Source organism: Microcaecilia unicolor, chromosome 1 (genome assembly GCF_901765095.1).
Source record: "Microcaecilia unicolor chromosome 1, aMicUni1.1, whole genome shotgun sequence".
NCBI classification, from domain to species: domain Eukaryota; kingdom Metazoa; phylum Chordata; class Amphibia; order Gymnophiona; family Siphonopidae; genus Microcaecilia; species Microcaecilia unicolor.
This window is the reverse complement of record NC_044031.1, coordinates 233,847,134-233,863,994: the sequence shown is the minus strand read 5'-3', so window position 1 is coordinate 233,863,994 and position 16,861 is coordinate 233,847,134. Positions and strand designations below refer to the sequence as shown.

Sequence of the window (16,861 nt, the reverse complement as noted above, 5' to 3'; positions counted from 1 at the left end):
GCACCTCGTCTTCTACACTGCTAACTCGTTGTTGTATTTCTCTCAGCTCTGTCACCATTGTTGTATAGCGCTCCTCCATGCCATCTAATTTGTCCAATATTTTTTGAAATTTACAGTCTACCGACTGTTCCACTGCCTCCGACACTTCTCTTATTATATCCGCCGCCCATTGCGAGCTCGGAGTCGGAGACGGCGGTTGGCTCTTATCCGCCATCTTGGCCTCCACTCCGCGCCCTTTCTCACGGCTGTCTTTTTTCATCACTTTAGACGCCATACCCCTTGCATCCGTTACCTCTCTGCCACTCTCGCTCTGTGCTTTGCGCTAAGTGGAGAATTGGATCGTTTCGGGGGGAATATCAGCTGATTCTAAACAACGGCTGTCGGGCGCTTCGGAGCAGCGTGTCCACGCGTCCTCACTCCTCCATAGCCCAACCGGAAGTCATCCTACATACTGATCTAATAAGCACTAATCGCAATGAGGTGAACCATTATGGAATTGGTCTTACGACAAGACTCAAATGTGGAGAAGGTATTCAAGCAGGGACTGCATAGGGCATGGAATAGGATCTAAGGCCTTGCCGTCATACCAGATGGCAAACCTCCTTCATTTAAAAGAGTAACACCTCTTGGTGGAATCTTTTCTGGAAGGTAGCAAGACCTGGGAGACACCCTCACAAAGAGACAGGGAAGCAAATTCTAGGTTCTCAACATCCATCCAGGTCATGAGGGCCAGAGACTGGAGGTTGGGATGTAGAAGAGGGCCCTTGTTCTGCATGGTAAGGGTCAGAATTCACTCCAATCTCCCTGGTTCTTCAGAGGATAACTCCTGAAGAACAGGGAACCAGATCTGTCAAGGCCAGTAAGAAGTGATCAGAATCATGGTCCTGCGGTCTTGCTTGAGTTTCAGCAAAGTCATCCCCATGAGGGGCACGGGAGGATTTGCATACAGAAGTCCTGTTCTCCAATGAAGGAGGAAGGCATCCGACACTAGACTTTGTGATTGATGGGAATGGGACTTGATATATCACCTTTCTGTGGTTTTTGCAACTACATTCAAAGCAGCTTACAAAGTATATAGAAATACCTGGGGCAATGGAGGGTTAGGTGACTTGCCCAGAGTCACAAGGAGCTGCAGTGGGAATTGAACCCAGTTCCCCAGGATCAAGGTGAGCTGCACTAACCACTAGGTCACTCCTAGTGGCAAAGAGATCCACCAAGGGGGTGAGGCAAGCTCAGAAGATCTCCTGGACAACGTCCATATTGAGAGGCCACTCATGCTGTTGCATGACCCTGCTCAGGCTGTTGTTTTAGCCTGCCAGATACCATGTTAGTGTGTCCAACTCAACATTTGAAAGCTTCCTGACACAGAGGGCGTGATCTGGTGCCCTCTGCTTGCTGGTGTAATACATCGCAACCTGATTGTCTGTCTGAATGAATACAATTTAGTGAGACAGCCAATCCCTGAAAGCTTTTAGAGCATTCAAAATAGTCTGAAGCTCCAGGAGATTGAACTGAAAATCTGTTTCCTGGGCTGGACCATGCACCTTGAGTGTGGAGTCCATCTACATGAGTTCCCCACCCCAGATGAGATGTATCCATCATCAGAACTTTTTGTGGCTAAGGAATTTGGAATGAAGTCCCAGTGCAACTAGAGTGCCCGCTCTCGGCCCCGGGAGGAAGGCTCGAACCTTGAGCAGGACTCCAATTAACTGAAATTGCTGGACAGGGTGGAGATAGGACTTGGGGTAGTTTAAAATGAAACCTAGTAGCTCGAGCACTCGAATAGTCCTCAACCTGGACTTCCAAGCACAGTCCTTTAATGTGCTCTTTACCAGCCAATCGTCCAGATAACATATGAACTCCCAGTTTGCATAGCGATACTGCGACTACCACTAGATATCTGGTAAATACCCTGGGAGCTGATGTGAGGCCAAAGGGCAACACACGGTACTGGAAGTGCTATGTTCCCTGTGAAATCGTAGATACTTCCTGTGAGCTGAAAGTTTCAGGATGTGAGTGTAAGCATCCTTCAAGTCCAGAGAGTATAGTCAATTGTTTTCCTGAATCATGGAGAGAAGGGTGCCCAGGGAAACCATCCTGAATTTTTCTTTGACCAGGAATTTGTTCAGAGTCCTTAAGTCTAGGATGGGATGTATCCCCCCCCCCCCCCCCCCCATCTTCTTTTGCACAAGGAAATACCTGGAATAGAATCCCTGCCTTTCTTCCCCTGGTGAAATGGGCTCGACTGCATGGGCCTTCAGAAGGGCTGAGAATTCCTCTCCAAGTACTTGCTCATGCTGAGAGCTGAAGTAATGAGCTCTTGGTGGGCAAACTGCCGGTCTTTTTCGCCAATGCAGGGCGTAACCGAGACGGACTATTTGAAGAACACACTGAATGGAGGTTACAAACCACCTTTTGTGGAAAAACTTCAGCTTCCCCTGACCGGCAAAATCATCTGGAACGGTCACCGTTACTAGCTATATGGGAGCCAGTCAAAAGCTCGCCCCCTGCTCCAACTGGGGAGCTACTGGGACCTTGAGCGTGCTCGTTCTCATCAACAGCAATGCATCGGGGTTGAGCAAGTTGAGGTGGTCGAGAGAAGGCAGCATACCAGCGAATAGTAGGCACCCTTCCTCGACTTGCCAAAATACCTCCTAGAGGAGGAGGCAGATGCAGAAGGCACCCGGCGGGAGAGAGAATGGATTGTATTAGTGTGTTTCTTGATTTGGTCAGTGACTTCCTCAACCTTATCTCCAAAAAGATTATCCCCCTGGGATATCCATCAGATAAATGTTCTTTTCATAACATGTTGTAAGCCACATAGAGCCTGCCATAGTGGGAATATGCGGGATATAAATGTTCTCAAATAAATAAATCCAAAATGGGCCTCTACAGTTTAACATTTTATCTATCAGATAGATAAAATGTTAAACTATAGGGAAGTACAAGAAAAGGGGGTCTGCTCCTTCCACAATCACACAAGCAGAAAACAACACAGAGTGGAGGAAAAAACAAATCCAAGTGACCAGCAAAACACAATGGTGAGAGCTCCAAACAAAGTTTATTGGGACCCTAACTAACTATAGGGAACAATTTTGGATTTACACCTCAGAAACTGTTACCCCAAAGGACTTAGAGGCATATTTTCAAAGCACTTAGCCTTCCAAAGTTCCATAGGTTTCTATGGAACTTTGGAAGGCTAAGTGCTTTGAAAATATGCCTCTTCATAAAGAATTAGAATGGGCTACATTAATTTAATCCTTGGTTCCTGATTGGTGGGTTTCATTATCAGACAATTTTAAAAGTGGATTGCAAAAAAAGCCACCACCATGTTTGACAACTAGAACATCTCGGCATACAATGGTTTGGCATTTAAATAATGGCAACATATCATTTAAGATGCTATTATTTGTTTAAAATAAATACTTTAATTTTTTTTTATTTACACAAGGGTGTGTGTTTGATCCTTGATAAAGCCTCGAGTCGGCGAAAAATAATTCATATTGAACACTAACAACCTCTATAGCCGACAAATCAAGGTAAGTTCTGAGTTACGAGGGTTGGACAGCAGTCCAGTCTCCAAGGATCTTCTGAGGATAACTCCAGAAGTAGAGGGAACCATACCTGCCTCCGCCAGTAAGGGGCTACGAGTGTCATGGTTAACTGATCCTTCTCGAGTTTCAGCAAAGTTTTCCTCATACGAGGTATCAGAGGATACACATACAGAAGACGCTTCCCCCAATGGAGGAGGAAGACATCTGATGCTAGTCTGCTATGTAATCTCAAGCCTGGAGAGGAACTGAGGAGCTTTGTTGTTGAAAAGAGTGGCAAAGAGATCTAACAAGGACGTGGCCAACTGTTAGAAGACCTGGTGGGCTACACACGTTAATGGAGTGGAGGAGTGGCCCAGTGGTTAGCATGGTGGACTTTTGGTCCTGGGGAACTGGGTTCGATTCCCACTGCAGGCACAGGCAGCTCCTTGCGATTCTGGGCAAGTCACTTAACCCTCCATTGCCCCAGGTACAAATAAGTACCTGTACATAATATGTAAGCCGCATTGAACCTGCTATGAGTGGGAAAGCGCAGGGTACAAATGTAACAAAAATAAAAAAAAACATGTTCAGAGACTACTCTTACGGTTGCATCACCCTACTCAGTCTGTCTGCCAGGCTGCTGTCTTTGCCGGCCATGAGAACCATGCCATAGCTGGATGCCCAGTGCCACATCTTGACTGCCTCTTGACACAAGAGGTATGAGTCCTTGCCTCTCTGCTTGTCGCTTGTTGACAGAGTACATCACAATTGACTGTTTTTGGAAGAGAATAATTTTGATCAGTAGCTGACCTCTGAAAGCTTTTAGAATGTTCCAAATGACTCTCAGTTCTAAGAGATTGATGTTTAGTTGAATTTCCTGAGCAGACCAATGACCTTGGGTGTGAAGCCTATCCACCTGAGCTCCCTAACCCAGGTTGGAAGCATCTGTGGACAAGGTCTTGTGGGAAGGGGAAATTTTGAATGGAAGTCCCATAATCAGAACTGTTCACCCACAAGCGACTCCTTCAGAATGGGAGTGACAGAAATAATGTCCACTAGGTTCCCTGAGGCTTGACACCATTGGGAAGTTAGGGTCTATTAAGCCTCTCTCAAATGGAGATGTGCCATGGGTGCGACATGCACCGTGGAGGCCATGTGGCCCAAAGTCAACAGTTGCCAAGCTGTGATCTGCTGGCTGAGATGGACTTGCAGGGCGATGGCTATCAGTGTCTCTGCTCTGATACTTGGAATGAAGGCCTTTGCTTGACCCATGTCTATCAGGGCTCCAATGAACTCCAAATCAGTGAACTAGAAGGAAGTGGGTGGTTTATAACGAACCCTAGAAGCTCCAGCACCCAAATGGTTCTCTGCATTGATTCCCAAGCTCCATCCTTGGATATGTTCTTGACCAGCTAATTGCCCAAGTAGGCAATTATATGCATTCCCAGCCTGCATGTCAATGCTGCAACTATGGCAAGGTATTTGGTAAAGACCGAAGGAATGGATGCGAGGCCAAAGGGCAGTACAAGATACCGATAGTGTCAGTTTCCCACTCATAATCTGAGATGTTCCTGTGACCTGGATGTATCTATATGTGGGTGTAGGCATCCTTTAATTCCAAAGAGCATAGCAAATGGTTTACATGAATCATGGGGAGCAGGATGCCCAGGGAAACCATCCTGAGCTTTTCTTTGACCAGATATTTGTTCAGGCCCTTAGATGTAGGATGGGACGAAATCCCCCAATCATTTTGGGCATCTGGAAGAACATAAGAGTAGCCATATTGGGTCAGACCAATGGTCCATCTAGCCAAGTATCCTATGTTACAAACAGTGGCCAAGCCAGGTCACAAGTACCTGGCAGAAACACAAATTGTGGCAACACTCCATACTACAAATCCCAGGGCAAGCAGTTGCTTCCCATGTCTGTCTCAATAGCAGACTAAGGATTTTTCCTCCAGGAATTTGTTCAAACCTTTTTTTAAAACACAGATAAACTAACCGCTGTTACCACATTCTCCAGCAAAGAGTTCCAGAGCTTAACTATTCATTGAGTGAAAAAATATTTCCTCCTATTTGTTTTAGAAGTATTTCCATGTAGCTTCAAGTGTCCCCTAGTCATTGTACTTTTGGAACGAGTAAAAAAATAAATAAATCAATTTACTTCTACTCATTCTACACCACTCAGGATTTTGTAGAACTCAATCATATCTCCCCTCATCTGCCTCTTTTACAAGCTGAAGAGCCCTAGCCTCTTTAGCCTTTCTTCATACGAGAAGTGTTCCATCCCCTTTATCATTTTGGTTGCTCTTCTTTGAACCTTTTCTAATTCTGCTATTTCTTTTTTGAGATACGGCGAACGCAACACAAGGTGCGAATGTACCATGGAGCAAAGGCATTATAGTATTTTCGGTCTTATTCACCACCCCTTTCCTAATAATTGCTAGCATCCTGTTTGCTTTTTTGGCTGCTGCCGCACACTGAGCAGAAGATTTCAGCGTATTATCTACCACGACACCCAGACCTTTTTCTTGAGTCCTGACCCCCCCAAGGCGGACCCTAGCATCAGAACTATGATTTGGTTTATTCTTTCTAATGTGTATCACCTTGCATTTGTCCACATTAAATTTCATCTGTCACTTGGATGCCCAGTCTTCCAATTTCCTAAGGTCTTCCTGCAATATTTCACAGTCCGTATGTGTTTTAACAACCTTGAATAGTTTTGCATCATCTACAAATTAAATCACCTCACTCATCATTTCGATTTCCGTATTTATTTATATGTTAAATAGCACCTGTCCCAGTACAGATCCCTGCGGCACTCCACTGTTCACCCTCCTCCATTGAGAGAAATGACCATTTAACCCTACCCTCTGTTTTCTGTCCAATAACCAATTCCTAATCTACATCAGATCCTTGCCTCCTATCCCATGACTTTAATTTTTTCAGGAGTCTCTCATGAAGAACTTTATCAAAAGCTTTCTGAAAATCTAGATACACTACATCAACCGGCTCACCTTTAGCCACATGTTTATTCATGACTTCAAAGAAATGAAGCAAATTGGTGAGGCAAGACTTCCCTTGGATGAACCCATGCTGACTGTGTCCCATTAAATCATGCTTGTCTACGTGTTCTATAATTTTATTCTTTATAATAGTTTCCACTATTTTGCCCAACACTAATGTCAGGCTTACCGGTCTATAAATTTCCCGGATCACTCCTAGAACAATTTTTAAAAATTGGCCACCCTCCAATCTTCAGATACTAAGGATGATTTTAATGACATGTTACATATTATTAAAAGAAGATCAGCAATTTCATGCTTGAGTTCTTTGAGTACCCTTGGATGTATGCCATCCAGTCCAGGTGATTTACTTCTCTGTAATTTGTCAATTTGGCTCAGTACATCTTCCAGGTACTTGGAATAGAACCCCTTCCCCTCCTCCGCAGGTGGTATGGGCTTGATCACATGGGCCTGCAGAAGGGAAAAGAATTCCTATGCAAGCAAGGCCTAGTGCTAAGAGCTGAGCTTTGACGTTCATGAAGGGCAATTTAGAGGAACAATGCCAATTTAGATCATAGCCACCATTCCCCCGACTATCTGGAGAACCCACCAGTCAGAGGTGATAAGTGGTCATCTTGCATTAAAAAAAACAAACAAACTTAGCCTCCCCCCCTCCGGGACGGAAACTCATTGCAGCTATGCTCTCTTGGAGCCAGTCAAAAGCTCATCCGTTGCTTTGCCTGGGGAGCTGACTGGGCTTTTTGGGGCCTCTGCTGCTTAGGTATGGAGCAGGCCCCCTGGAGGATTATACTTTCTTTGAGTTTTACCAGAAAACCTTCGAGAAATGGAGGCTGCAGAAGAATGAACAGAGGGACTTCATGATATCAGTCCTTTTCCTGATGAGTCCACAACCTCTTCCACTTTGTCCCTAAAAAGATTGTCACCTTGGCAAGAGACGTCTGCCAGTTTTTCCTGAAACCCTGGTTCTAGGTCTGAGACATGCAGCCAGGTGAGTCTGAGCATGCCAATACCTATTGCGGAAATCCTGGACGCCACACCAAACGAATTGTAGGTTGCCTGGCTCAGTGCTTTTGGCACTCCTTCTGTTTGGCTATTAATGAATAGTTATGCAACCTTGTCTGAGAGCAGAGAGTACAAACTCCACTCACTGCGCAACAGGTTCTGCAAGTAGATACTCATGTAATGCTTGTACGACTATGCGAGACACAAGCACAGAGGCCTGGTAAATTTCTCCCCCCAAAAAGACTCCAATGATATTAGCATCTCACTCCAGGAGTGCCAAGACATGGATCCTAGAACTCTTAGCTCTCTTGAGAATGGATTCAACCACCATAAAGCAATGGGGCAGCCGTTGCTGCTCTAATCTGGGAACCTTTTGGACTGTACATAGAGTTTGCCGTCTGAGGGGCTGGCTGCACAGAGAGAGGGTTCTCCCAATTCTTCATCTGTACTTGCTGAAGGATGCGGTTCATGGGCACTGTCACAGCCTCCTTAGGAAATTCATAGTCAAACATTTCAGCCCTGGGCTCATCTGCCTCAAAAAAACTTACAAAGGAAGAGTTCTTCTGGTGGGGACTTTCTCCTTCCCCAAGTTGGGGAGGGGTCTTTGAGCAGGGACTGTCTTTCTTCTATGTTTGTGCAGCGCTGCGTATGCCTTGTAGAACAATAGAAATGCTAAATAGTAGTAGTAGTAGGGTCTGATAGTAGACCAAGGGAGCACTCTTCTGAGACCTCCTCTGGTTCCACTTCAAACACCCATGAACAGTCCGAGTCAGACTCAGCAAAGCACTCCTCCTGAGTAGGGTGAGTTTGTCTCTGCCACTGCCTACTAGACCATTGGTTCTCAACCTTTTTTTTTGGTCAGGACACACCTGATGGACAATACTCGCACATGTGACACTTCATACATGACCCTCACAGACCTTTAGGTGCTCATTTTCAAAACACATAGACTTACAAAGTTACATAAGTTTATATGCTTTGAAAATAAGCCTCCACATCTAATACAGTATAGCAGTTCTTATGAATTAAATATAAGATGCCCTGCAGTCACAAAAACCCTCTAATAGCAAATGCAGATCATGGAACTTATCATGCCATCTGAGTGATAGCAATGTAAATCTCTCCACTACTAGGCACACTGTGGAATAATGCAAATCTTGAAAAAAATCCAAACTCAACATCCATGTAATGAAACCTACCACACAACACTAGCACAAATTCCTATGATTCAAACAACATGAACCCTACTTAAGGGGTTCTAGAACAATACACTTACTACTGGTAAAACAGAACAAGTGGGACTGCAATAGAGTTCTACACAGAAACTACATGCAAACAGAACACCATACCTCTGTCACACACAAAAACACAGACCTTCACCAAATACAGAGCAAGGAATCACAAATTTGAAATACAACTCTGATGACAGAAATTGAATTGGAAAGCCTAAGAAATCAAACTATGTGTGTACCGCAACATAGAAGAAATAAAAACAGAAGTGCATTTCCAACAAAATACAAAGACATCCAAAATGCACATTTCTAAAAGTTAACATATTTCACCTAATGAATTCAAAATACAACACTTTTTTTTTTTTTTTTACTACCTTTGTAGTCTGGGCATTTTATTTTTCCAAGCATGTTGGTCCCACGTTCTGTTTTCTGCTTTCTTGTTGGTCTTATACTCTCTTTCCAGTGAGTACTGTCCATTTGTCCTTTCTCCATGTTCTTTCTATCTTCTACATCCGCCTCTGACATATTTCCTCTCTCTCTCCTTTTTCCGTCTGCTCACTCAAATTTCACCCTCTCAATCTTCTGTCCTCTACCTATATTTCTTTTTATTTTGTTTATTTCACAAAGCTTGATATACCGCTTTACGACAAAACATGGCTTCAAGGCGGTTTACAATAAAATAATGACATGATGCTGGAGAGGACAGGACGAGGTTTTAAGATTGGACAGGATAGGCAAGAGAAAAGGTAAGTTTTTCAAAAGACTTAAATTTAATGCAAGAGGGCTCAGAACGGGGGTGGATCGGTAAATCATTCAAAAGCTTTGGTCCAATATGTTTAACTCATTTTTATTGATGAACCAAGTCAGAAGTACATTACAAGTTGCATTAAGACACGTATCAACATCATCAAATATTTTCTTCATGAACTCAACCCTTTAACCTCCTCGCCTCCCTCCCAACCCATCTTGTGTTCGGTCTTTTGTTGATGGTGCAGCCCAGAGTACAAACACAGAGCTTAACAGTCTGAATATTATACCTTATTCAGGTGTATTAAATCTAACTCAACATCACACAAAGCTATGAACTGTACCTTGTAACCTTTGAAAGTAGCTTTGGTCCAATATAACTGACAGCAGATGCAAGCGTGGTTTCTAATCTGATAAGAGAGGGGTGGTAATTGAAGCAGGCTAGCATCTGTTGAGTGAAGAGAATGTATAGGTGCATAGGGAATGACCTTGGGAGTCAGCACCCAAGAAAAAGATTGAGGTGTCGTAGATAATACACTGAAATCTTCTGCTCAGTGTGCATCAATGGCCAAAAAAGCAAACAGGATGCTAGGAATTATTAAGAAAGGGATGGTGAATAAGACAGAAAATATTATAATGCCTTTGTATCGCTTCATGGTGCGACCTCACCTTGAGTACTACATTCAGTTGTGGTCACTGTACCTCAAAAAAGATATAGCGGAATTAGAAAAGTTTCAAAGAAGAGGGATCAAAATGATAAAGGGGATGGAACTTGTCTCGTATGAGGAAAGGCTAAAGAGGTTAGGGCTCTTCAGCTTGGAAGAGACAGATGAGGGGAGATATGATTGAGGTCTACAAAATCCTGAGTGGTGTAGAACGAGTAGAAGAGTAAAATTAAGTCTTACCTGATAATTTTCTTTCCTTTAGTCACAGCAGATGAATCCAGGAACTGGTGGGTTGTATCCGCCTACCAGCAGGTGACGATAGAGAACACTGAAGAGACAGCAGTGACCCTGGACACCCAGCTCCTTATAGCTACGTCATGCAAGGTTCCACGTTAGAAGCTACGGACCAAGAAAGGGATCTGGGTGTCGTCGTTGATAATACACTGAAACCTTCTGTTCAGTGTGCTGCTGCTGCTGCTGCTCGGAAAGCGAATAGAATGTTGGGTATTATTAGGAAAGGTATGGAAAACAGGTGTGAGGATGTTATAATGCCATTAGATCGTTCCATGGTGCGACCGCACCTTGAGTATTGTGTTCAATTCTGGTCGCTGCATCTCAAGAAAGATATAGTGGAATTGGAAAAGGTGCAGCGAAGGGCGACTAAGATGATAGCGGGGATGGGACTTCCCTATGAAGAAAGACTAAGGAGGCTAGGGCTTTTCAGCTTGGAGAAGAGACGGCTGAGAGGAAACATGATAGAGGTATATAAAATAATGAGTTGAATGGAACAGGTGGATGTGAAGCGTCTGTTCACGCTTTCCAAAAATACTAGGACTAGGGGGCATGCGATGAAACTACAGTGTAGTAAATTTAAAACAAATCGGAGAAAACTTTTCTTCACCCAACACGTAATTAAACTCTAGAATTCGTTGTCGGAGAACGTGGTGAAGGCGGTTAGCTTGGCAGAGTTTAAAAAGGGGTTAGACGCTTTCCTAAAGGACAAGTCCATAAACCGCTACTAAATGGACTTGGGAAAAATCCACAATTCCTGGAATAACATGTATAGAATGTTTGGGAAGCTTGCCAGGTGCCCTTGACCTGGATGGCCGCTGTCGTGGACAGGATGCTGGGCTCGATGGAGCTTTGGTCTTTTCCCAGTGTGGCATTACTTATGTACCTCAGTACAGGTCGCATCCCCAAAGCAGAGGATAAGGATAAAGTGCCCCTCTCTCCAGCCCCCACGATCTGACATTTCCCCATCTCTTCAACCCCACCGAACATGGTCTGACATTCCCCTCCCCCCTGATCCCTCATCCAATGTCTGGCATCTCTCCATCCCTCACAGTTTGACATGTCCCTCTCTCTTCAGCCCAGCCCCCATTCCATTTAACATGTCCTTCTATCCTCACCTCTAGCCCCCAACCCCACAACCTGTTGGGTGCCCCCAATCCCGCGAGTCTGGCACCTCATTCTCGGCCTCCTCAGCACCCCCAGTCAAGCAAACCTGTTCTTTACTGGCAGCGGCAACACGCTGCCTGGGCCAAAGTGGATCCTTCCCCCTGCACTGTCCTGCCCCTTTGACATAACTTCCTGGGCATGGGCAGGACACTGCAGAGGGAAGGATCCACTTCAGGCTAGGCAGTGTGTTACCACTGTTGCTGCCACTGAAGAACAGGTTTGCTTGACCAGGGGTGCTGAGGGAAGCCAAGGAAGAGGCACTGGCAAAGAAAGGTTTGATGGACTGGGGATGCTGAGTGAGGGGAGGGCAGGGAAGGGAAAAGAAGGGAAAGGCATGCTACCTTAGAAACTGTGGGGGAGGGGGGGGGAACTGCTTTCTGTGTAGGCTCCATAACGACACTAGTATCATGACACACTGATGTTTAGACCCTGGGCAAGAGCACTGAGGGACAGGTCCTGTCCTGAACATCAAGGATGCTTCCTCTCCCAATGGGCTGAAGAGAAGCACCACCTTTTCCAAGGCTGATACCGGCCCCCGTCAAGGCACCAGTGTTGGTGTACGGATGGCCCTCAAGGACTGGATGGAGCCATGGTCAGCAGACGCGCTTGAGGCTTTGGCATCGCACTGAGCCAAGGTCCACTCCAGCTTCTCCTGCAGCATGGCCTGGAGACATTCCTCAGGGTCAGGCATCAGTAAAGGCCAGACCAGTATTGGAGTGGCGACAGTCTATGAAGATGTCCGAGCCAAACTGAAAGGCTGGTTCCAATGTTGGAGCATGCACATCAGCACTGACTCCTCCACAGAGGAGGAGGAGCAGTCTTCTTGGCACCAACACTTCTCGGGCACAAGCGGTGTCAATGACCTCATGCTTTGAGTGGGACCGATGTCAATGCTCCTTTGATCGATATCGGGATCCCTCAGCACTGACAAGGAAAGTTGTTGAATCCTGACACATCCTCAGTGTCGGGTCTGATGCAGGTCAGTCTGGCCTTTACTGGTGCCAAATGTCAAAGCAGGGGAAGATCTTGATGCCGGTTCACCCCCAGTGTCTGCTGAGCCTCTAAATTGTTTTGTGGCCTCTTCTGCATTTTAGAAAAAAAAAAAAACATGACAAATAGATGCTGTATGGTCAGGTTCTAGGCATGGCAAGCTCCAATTGCATATATCAGTCACAGAGATATTCTTGCTGCACTTATACCTTTTAAAACCACTGGGAGTTTTAGCAGGCAAGATGGCAGCCAAGTGAGACGTATGGGAAGTCGCTCCAGACCTACCTCTCAACTTTTCCTAATAACTTTATTTCCTGATGCCAAAAAGAAGAAGCAAACAGCGCCTTAGCCCTGCGGCGCAGTCTGTGCCTTTGGTGGGAACGCTGGACCGTTTTCTACAATTGAGTGCTGTGACGGGAGCTTCTTCGCAGTCGGTGAGCTTGGGGAAAGGTTTGCCATTCTCTCGGCTTGAAGCTGAAACTACTCTCAGCCCCGAGACATGCAAGCCCCCTCCGATGCCGGCAGAAACCCCAAGAGCGGCTCTGGAAACACCGGAGTGCCGACAGGGTATCCGGACATGGGCGCCGCCTCGAACGTCGAAACGCCGACTTTCCCCGCGTCTGGAACAGCAGTTGACAGAAGGGAGAATATCCTTAGGGGGAAATCAGCTTGCTTTTGAAAGTCAGCCACCGATGGAATCTTTAACTGAAACTGGATTATCAAGTAAGTCTTTTCTACCATAGAAACCAGAGACTGTAACTTTGGAGACAATATGGCAAGCCGTAGTGGGCCTAGAAGCTTCCTTTTCATAGAAATTTACTTCAATGAATCAATACTTTAACCAAATATCTGTAAAAATTCCAACACTGGATAAAAAAAAATTACAGCCATGGGTATGGAAAAAAAAAAATACTAAGAATGTACAAGATTGTCAACAGATCCAAATTAACTTGATTAAAGAAAGCCTTTACCTTCAAAATAGGATTGAAATCTTAGAAAATTATCAAAGATCTAATACCCTTAGACTTATAAGCTTTCCCAGGCAATTATCAATCTTACCTCTTATAACTTTTAAAAAATATTTAACAGAGGTTCTAAAAATTCCTGAACAGTCACATCCTCCTATATCCAAAATATATTACATTTCACCTTTTTTGAAGAAAGAATTAGACCAAGGAAATAGAATTGGAAATAGAATTGATGTACCTGCTGAAACTTTAGACTTGAATTGAACACAATTTCTTGAGGATGATAAACTGGGACTGACAACTGCCACACTTAAAGAAACTTTTAATAACTTCGACGCCGTGGTAAGAATAAAGATCACTCGAACTTCTTCTCTGCCGCCTTTTTCTTTAACTTAGTTAATAATTAAAATTATTTTTCTATGTATTGGGGAATTGCCTCCTTATAGTGGACTAAAGACGAGCAAGAACGCACTACCAAACATCACGAAAACAATGCACGACCCATCAAACTTCCAGAAATCATTAAAAACCAACTTGTTCAAAAAGGCATACCCTAATGATCCAACTTAAACGCCTGAACCCCGCAACACAACAAAATTAATACTCAAACTGGACATAACTCTTCCTACTTGATTCCCTAATGTGTTTGTCACTTATGAACTTTTACCATAATATTACTCTGTATTTGTTATACCGGAATTGGCGATCGCCATCACGGTACTATGTAAGCCACATTGAGCCTGCAAATAGGTGGGATACAAATGCAACAAATCAAATAAATACATAAATAAATAAAATTAATTAATTAAATGAGGAAAATGAATAAAAATGCATGCCACTAAGGAAGGCACAAAAACATCTCAAAAGAGATGTGCAGAGGAGAGCCGATAAGACGCGACTGTTATGCTCCGTGGAAAAACAATGACTGCTGGTCCTGCTTGCTCACATCGGGCAGGAAGGCAACCATGCATGCGCAGTGCAGCATTTCCAAAGGCTTCTAAAGCTTCCAGAATGTTGGGTGGCGTCCGTGCCAGGCTCCACTGGATGACATCACCCAATTGTGGTACTTAGTGTCCTGCTTAGAGAAAAGTGCCTTTCCATTCTTTATGTCAATATCCTGAGAAACTGACTCCTGGGTGCTGGCCTTTTCCCAGAACCAAGGAAAAAGTATGGGGCTTATAGAGCAAAACAATTCAAGTCCATGTTAATGGGGATAAGGAGAGATTATCCGAGGAAACAAAATGAAGTAATCTGAATACTACTATTCCACAATACCATTAAGCATGAGACCCAGCTTACTATACACTCCTCACCCAAACTAACAATTAAACCATATAGAATAAGAAATTAATTTAAGTTTAACATTAAGCACTCAAACTGAGCTGCATCAAAGAAAACAAAACTTGAATCAGGAAACTTCATTAACTTCAGGAAAAAAAAAAACCCTACCCCTCACTGCAAGTGCCCAAGGTTTTAACTAAAGAAAAACCTTCGTACCCAATTTTGTGGCTTATGCCACATCTGAAAAAAACTGCAGTTTACCACCACAAAACAGGATTAAAAAAAAAAAAAAAAGATTTCAATACAGCAATTTTATCTCTTTCAGAGGTAAAAGATACCAAAAGGGTAGCTCTGTAATATTGTCCTGAGACATTACAAGGAATTTCATTATCCTCTCTTTTAAGGACTCTTTCCTGGCATTCCACCCCCCCCCCCACCCCCGCCCAACTTTCTTTCCCTCCCCTAGGTCTATTGCCTCCAGTTTTCTCAGCTATAATGGTATATATACTCTCTCTCTCTCTCTCTCTGTTAGTCCAGGTTCTACTAGCTGTCATAACTCTTTCCTCCCAGCCCAGCCCCTTCTGGACACCACAACTCCCCCTCAGAACAGGCCTCATTAACTGCAGCAACTCTGCTTTCATGGCACAAGCATTGCCTCCTCTTGGTGGATGCCAGCCCTGAAATCTGTGTGACCTCAAGCCTGAATGTTTTTCAGTCCTGTCCGTCACTGTTAGGGAATGACAGCTTTTCTATAAACATAAGCTAACCTTAGAAAAGTATTTTTACCAAACTATTTTGCATTTATTCTATTTTTTTTAATTGTGGTGAGCTAACAATACACTGTCTTAAACTGGAGAACTAAACTAGATATTTAAATTAAAAAAAAAAAAGTATATTTTGTGGTTACCACCCCCATTTTCCTCTCTTTACTCCCCCCTCCCCAGATGGTACACCCAAGTGTATTCCTTGCTAGCCTTGGGCTGAAAGGTTCACCTTCTCTGTGACTGAGTTTCATTGTTCTTGATCCAGTAGATCTTCCTATAACAAAAGAAGCCACCTTCTTCCTTCCTCCATGGATGTTCAGTGATGCTCCTAAAAACATTTCCGGCTACTATCTGCCAACAAACTCAAACCTTTCCAATTAACCTGACCCCTGAACCACAAAACACAGCCAAACCCTGGGGGCCAGTCAGGTACCCTCCCCTTCTTTGCCATGTTTTCTTATTCAGGGACACAATGACTTACATTCTCTTTTGCTTCAGCACTCTCATGGCTTTCTGCTTCACCATGTTCTAAAAGAAGAAAAAGCTGTTAATTTCATTCAACTGTTAACAGGCAGTAACTTAAATAAAAGTAGCAAAAAAGTGTAAGAGATGTCATGGCTGCACAGGTAGAATTATTAAAACAGGGCATGTTTACAGCTAGAAGGAAGTACAAATAGTAGTATCTGTTCTACAGGCCAGGGAGAATAAAAAAAAACTGTGGTGGAGCCCCAGTGCCATGTCAGTGCTCCATCAATTATAATGAAACTAGTAAAAAAGGCTCATTTCTCAAAAAAATGAAACGGGCACTAGCAAGGCTAACTTGTAATAGTGATTATGTTTTTAAGGCTCTCATCAAAGTGATTTCTCCTCTCTCCCCTGCCCTCTCCTTCATGCCCAGCGATTCTTCCCTCCCCTCCCAGTCCCGCGATTCTGGCCTCCCCTCCATTTCCAGCGATCCTCCTCTGCACTGCCCTCCCCTCGGTGTCCCGTGATTCTGGCCTCCCCTCAATGTCCAGCGACTCTGTTCTGCCCTCCATGTCCCGTGATTCTGGCCTCCCCTCCATGTTCAGCTATTGTCCTCTACCCTGCCCTCCCATCTGTATCCCGCGATTCTGTCCTCTCCTCCCATCTATGTCCATCGATTCTCCTCTGCCCTGGCCTCCCCTCCATGTCCAGCGATTCTCCTCTGCCCAGCG

The 16,861-nt window shown here is 44.4% G+C and overlaps 1 protein-coding gene across 1 annotated transcript in view; it reads right to left on the bottom strand.

The window, feature by feature from the left end:
• Positions 1-16,861, bottom strand: part of CHMP5 (charged multivesicular body protein 5) — a 59,790-nt gene that overhangs the window by 30,333 nt on the left and 12,596 nt on the right. Inside the window, exon 3 of the mRNA XM_030204773.1 lies at positions 16,147-16,193. Coding sequence (XP_030060633.1) covers positions 16,147-16,193 — 47 coding nt within the window. The remainder of the gene's footprint in view (positions 1-16,146; positions 16,194-16,861) is intronic.